The sequence below is a fragment of the Chinchilla lanigera genome, unplaced genomic scaffold (genome assembly GCF_000276665.1).
Source record: "Chinchilla lanigera isolate Chin_1 unplaced genomic scaffold, ChiLan1.0 scaffold00050, whole genome shotgun sequence".
In the NCBI taxonomy this organism is placed as follows: Eukaryota; Metazoa; Chordata; class Mammalia; order Rodentia; family Chinchillidae; genus Chinchilla; species Chinchilla lanigera.
In genome coordinates, this window is record NW_004955451.1 from 15015552 (window position 1) to 15021010 (window position 5459).

The 5459-nt window shown below is 60.1% G+C and overlaps 1 protein-coding gene across 3 annotated transcripts in view; it reads right to left on the reverse strand.

The window, feature by feature from the left end:
• Positions 1-1291: 1291 nt before the first annotated feature.
• Positions 1292-5459, reverse strand: part of LOC102013898 — a 6010-nt gene continuing 1842 nt past the window's right edge. For 2 of the 3 annotated variants that reach the window (XM_013519358.1, XM_013519357.1), the window contains exons 2-3: positions 4607-4768; positions 1292-4304 (exon numbers count right to left, since the gene is read on the reverse strand). In XM_013519358.1, coding sequence (XP_013374812.1) covers positions 3446-4304; positions 4607-4653 — 906 coding nt within the window. In that variant the 5' untranslated portion in view covers positions 4654-4768 and the 3' untranslated portion in view covers positions 1292-3445. The remainder of the gene's footprint in view (positions 4305-4606; positions 4769-5459) is intronic. The other variant, XR_001235980.1, reaches the window with a different exon arrangement.

The following is a 5459-nucleotide window of genomic DNA, read 5'->3' on the forward strand; positions in this document are numbered from 1 at the left end:
ATGGGTAGATGGGTAGATAGGTAGATGGATGGGATGGATGGGTGGGTGGATAGGTAGATGGATAGGTAGATGGATGGGTGGGTGGATGGATGGGTGGATGGGTGGGTGGATAGATGGGAGGGTGGGTGGATGGGTGGGTGGAAAGAGCTGGAGTCCAGACATCTTTGGCCCCACATTTGCCCTTTCCTGCCGGCATCCGCCCTTCCTCCTCCCCGCCTCCCAGCGCTGCTCCCTGGCGTCTCTTGCGGCTCCTTCTCCTTTCTTGTGTGCAACCCTGTCCCCTTCACTCTAAACAGGCACCAGAGAGGCCGTCCCGACGGGGCCATGGTGCACAGCCTGCTTTCTGGGGTATACGGCCCTTCACTTACGTAGGTAACCTCATCTCATCCCCTCTGCCGCCCTGTGCAGAGAGGCAGGCACCAGCAACCTCATTTTACGGGGGACGTTGGGGTGCATGTGTGGGAGTGAGGCAGATCTGGGGCTGGAACCGCTGCTCTGACTACCACACCCGGGCTGTCTGCCCGGCAGCCACACGTGGAGATCTCCCCGATGGGGGAAGCCGGGAGCCTGCAACAGGAAGACCCTGCACTGATGGCGGCGTCCAGATCCGCCAGGTTAGGCTAGAGCTGGGCTGCAGAGGAGATGGCGGAGCCCGAGGACTCAGCTGGTGTGGCAAGGGGCACTCCAAGGCCTGTGCCCCAAGGTGTGTGTGGGTGTCTCTGGGACAGTGAACACTGATGTGAGTGAAACACATGCTCCATTGTCTTCCAGATGGATCCAAGTCACAGCTGCCTGTGGACCTAGGCCGGTCTTTCGCTGCCTGGAGCCCACATATAAATGATACCGTGGTGACCCCTGACCCTAATGGCTAACGTGCACTGCGGCTTTCCTAGGTCATCCTGGCGTTCAAAGCCTCACATGTGCACCTTACTCCTCCGTTACAACAGAGGGTGTCCGCAGATGAGAGGGAGGATAGCGCCTCCGCCGTGCCACAGAGCTTTTTAATTGCAAATCCAGGTAGAGGCAGAAGCGTTTTGGCCCCTGGCTCTTTGTCTCACTTCCTTGGCTGCCTGTGGCAAAGAACTTCCGCTCCTGGGCACTTCCCGGGTGGCAAGCGCCCTTTGCAGCATTTTACACAGATTCTCTCACTCACTCCCTGCCATTCTGCAGGACAGTCACAGTGTGTGAAAGCGGGGCTCGGAGGCGAGGCTAACATCTGGAATCTATTAGCAGGAATCCAGCCCAGACAGGCTGGCTTGAAAGTCAGCACTGTAAAAAAAAAAAACAAAAAACGCAGATTTTTTTTTCTTAAAAAGACTGAAGTATAACAAACACTCACAAACGTGTAGAAATGAGAAATGCTTAGCGCCAGGAATACTGGCAAGGCGAACGCCTCCGAAGTGGTAAACAGGTGCTGCAGTACTCCGCAGGACGGTATCATCCTTCTCCCCAGGGGTGACTTTATCTCTTCAGTACCGAGGACTGAATTTAGGGACTTCGAGCTACATTGTCAGCCCTGTTTTTTATTTTTTTAATTTGAGACAATGTCTCACTGAGTTGCCCAGGGTGGCTTTAAACTTCTGATCCTCCTGCCTCAGCGGTCTAGTAGCTGCGATTATAGGTGTGCGCCTGCACCGGCCTCTCTAGCCTGATTTTTCATCCTGGTTTTTAAATTGTTAGACTACTTTTGCCTGTTTTTGAATTTCACATAGAGTTGTTCAGTAGTAGTCATTTGATCAATATATGATTTATATTGTTGGATGTAAGTAGCTTACTTAAATTTACTATTCTACTATAGATTCTATTGCGGGTTTTTCTGAAGAGTGCTTTCAGGAATGTTCTTGAGCATGTATTTTGGGCTGTATCTTACTGGGTATGTATCTAGAGGTGGAATTTTTGGTTGCTTCCAAGTGGTTGTACAAATTTGTTTTCCTACTAGTGTTATATGAGAGCCCCCTTCCTCCACATCCTGGTATAGTTAGGATTTAAAATTTTACCTATCTAGTGGATATGTAGTGGTATCATTCCTGTTTTTCTATGTGTACTTATTAAATAAAGCATAATTGAAAGTGAAGACTTTTTTTTTTTGTAGTCCAGACTGACCTTGAACTCTATAGCTCAGGCCAGCCTTGAATTGGAGATTCTCCTGTCTCAGCCTCCTCAGTGTTGGGATTACAGGCGTGTGCTCAAAAGCAAGTACTTAGCACCTACCGTCTGGCTTCCCACGACAGTCCTGTGAGCTAGGGATTTTGCAGATGAGCGAATACAGGTAGAAGGTGCTCTCTCTGCTCTTCTGTAGCAATCTGTCTCCTTTCCTGGGCCCCTGCCTACTTTCCCAGTGGTATTAGGGTGTCTGAATACCACCAAGCTTGGGTGTCCCCTAGGACAGGGAGGGAGAGAAGGGAGGGAGGGGTGAGTGGGGCAGGAGCGGAAAGATGAGGCATAAAGGCTGGGGTGGCGGCTCTGGTCAGCAGTGACAGGGCACAGAGAGGCGTGGGGCTGTGCCCAAGGGGTAGGTGAGCAGGGGAGAGGGGGCACTGTGTGCATGGGCGACAGGGACCTCTCGAGCCCCCGCCCTCTCCCAGGGTTCACTGAGTCTGAAGACCCCTCTGCAGGGGCTCGGTGAGCCCCAAGGCCTTTGGAGGACCTCTGGGCTCAGCGGCCCCTTGGCAGTGTCTGCTTGGGGGTCCTTTCAGGGCTGGGTGGCACCCCATTCCCAGAACTGGCGGAGCAGGAGGCAGGGCCTCCAGAGTGCGGGGAGAGGAAGGGGTCTCCGCACCTGCCAGCCAAGGGCCACCGGAAGCAGCCAGTCTCCCGCTCCTCATGGCAGATGTTGGCGAGGCTGGCAAGCAGCTCTCCCACCCCGGGCTGCGTGTCCCTTCTCCCGAAGGTGCCCTGGGTCCCCGGACGCACGTTCCCTGCTGGGGCCCCAGCGCGGTTCCCCGGTGACAGTTCCGGCTGCAGAGGCAGGGTGGTGCGTGGTGCGGAGGCAGGACACCCGCGGCACACACGGTCCTGCTGCATCAGTTGCTGGCAGCGCTCTCAGGGGAGCCCAGTCACCTCTCCGGGTGGCGACCCCTTCGCTCTGCTGGTGTCCTGCACAGGCCGCAGTGAGAAGGGATGCCATGGGGGACATCCGGAACCAAACAGAAGAAATCCAAAGCTTAGACTGTGACGCCGCCGGAGCTGGCGGGTGTCCCAGCTCCCCGAATCTTCCCCACTGTGCAGGCGGTAAAACAGGCTGAGGCAGAGGAAGCGGTCATGAGCTGGCGGGTCACAAGGCAGCGGGCCTGCACAGCCTGACTGCAGAGCGCTCTCCCCGCCTGCCCGCCTGCTCCTCCCTCGGGGGAAGGACCTGGCCTCCCTGTGCCTGCATGGCTTCGCTGATGGGTGTCTGCTGCTGTGGGGCCCCGGGGGGCTGATCCACTATGGCGATCTGTGCCCCCTACCTAGTGTGGACACAGTGGACAGCCAGGAGGGGACTGGACCATCCCATAACAATGTCACCACCCTGACAGCTGCTTTGGAAGGCAGCAGAGTGTGGGGTTAGGCGTGCGGGCCCTGTGGCCCGACTGGAGGCCAGCCCAGACGGGGCGATCCCCGAGGGCAGAGCCGTGTCCTTCCCAGGGCCCAGCCCTTCCGTCCCATCTGTGCCCGGCAGGGGTTTGAAGGAGGCCCAACAAGGCCCCAGCACTGGCGTGTGTGGAGCTGGGCACGGCAGGGTTCTCCACCCCCGCGTGGGGGATGTGGGGTGCGGGCAGGCCTCATTTTTTGGCTGGGCCCAGGTCCTGGAAGGGTGGCCAGGAAGGGGGCCAGGCTGTGCCTTTGGATGGCCCCCGTCGGAGCGCCTAGTTCCTGAGGAGGCGGCACCCTGGTCCGCTCCTGCTCCGCACCCCTCGGGTCCCAGAGCCTGCTCACCCGAGACTTCACTTTGCCTCTCAGTCATTCTGTGGAAGGCGTTTTCCAGACCGGAAGAAAACTCCCTGCGAGCTGTCACACCGCGCCACAGCCAGCAGTGCCCCGCCCGCAGCTCTCCCGCTTTGGGATCTGGCCTCTCGGGGGCAGGGGGAGGGGACCCGACACCCAGTCCTGCGGCAGCGCCCGGGTGAGTGGAGCGACCAGGTCCTGCCGCGGATCTCCAGCCAGTGGGAAGCTGAGTTTTCCAGCACGGGGTGAGAGGTGGGAGAAAACCCTGGATATCTGTCATGTGGGGTCCTCTGCTCAGGTCTCTGTCTCCGACTGCAGGGTCCTGCTTTGCAGACGCGGTCTGAAGCCGGAGATCTTCAGTAACAGTTTCAGGGTCCCTAGTGAGTCCAAGTGACAACGCTGGGGCTTGCATCCAGTCCAGTGGGACAAAGTGACCCCTGTGCTCTTTGCTCTCCCATGGAAGAGGTGGTCCAAGGGTCACCCCAGAGCAGGTGTCCCGTGCCTGGGTGGAGAGCTGACCCCTTGGGTCTCTGGGCCCGGCAGTGTCCCGTTTAAGCCCCTCCCAGGGCACCTGCCCACTTGCCGGGTGGCTTTTACTTATGCCCGCGTTCCCTCAGTGGAGAGGGAGGCCCTGGGAGCCCAGCTTGGAGAGAAGCCCGGACTCTGGTCCCTGGCTTACCTCCCCGCCCTGCCGCAGTCCTCACCGTGGCCAGTAGGTGGCGTCATCTCGCAACTTTTTGGTCTGTCCGCGGTCCCGACAGGCCTCTTTCTTCCTCCATCACCCCAGGGGCTGCACTTGCACCAAGTGGGAGGTCACCGTCCCCTGCGAGGCTGAAGACCTCTGCTTGGGGGAAGACGCAGGAAGCGAGGCTGTGAGCTGCCTGTGCTTCGGTCTAGCTGCTCGGAAGCCTTCCAGAGACCTCCGCAGCGGGTCACCCTGACCGCGGCCCCAGACTAGCAGAACCCTTGCTTGGGGGGTGGGGGGTGAGAATCAGGGGGCCCCGCGCCAGAGGCTAGGAGTCGGGGCTCTGCCCCACGAGCCCCTCCCGGTCTGCTCCCCGTGCCCGCAGGTCTGGGGCAGAGGTGGGGGACGCGCGGCCGAGAGGCTCTCGGGGCGGCCCGCCGGCAGCGAGGGGTCTTGGGCGAGTGGGAAAAGCCGCCCCTTCCTCCAGAGCCTCGAGCGCCCTCTGCCGAAGGGGCCGCAACAGTACAGGGGCGTGCAGGAAGGCCAGCAGGGGCCGGGGAGTGTCCCCCGCAGCGCACGGGTGCGAGGCCAGTCTCCCGGCCCCGCGCCTGCAGGAGCGCTCTGGGCAGCCGAGGCAAAGACCCAGGAAGGAGCAGGCGGCTGGGCGCACTGCCTCCCCGAAGTTGGGTCCACCCCATCCTGGGGGAGGGCAGGGCGGCTCAGGGCCCGAGGGAGCTCCGGAGAGGCTGAGGGGCGGAAGCTGGGGGGCAACGGGGCGCCCGCCTCTCGGCCTGTTGGGGGGCTCTCGCTGGGTGCCTGCGCCCTCGCCCAGCTCGCCGGGCGCGGT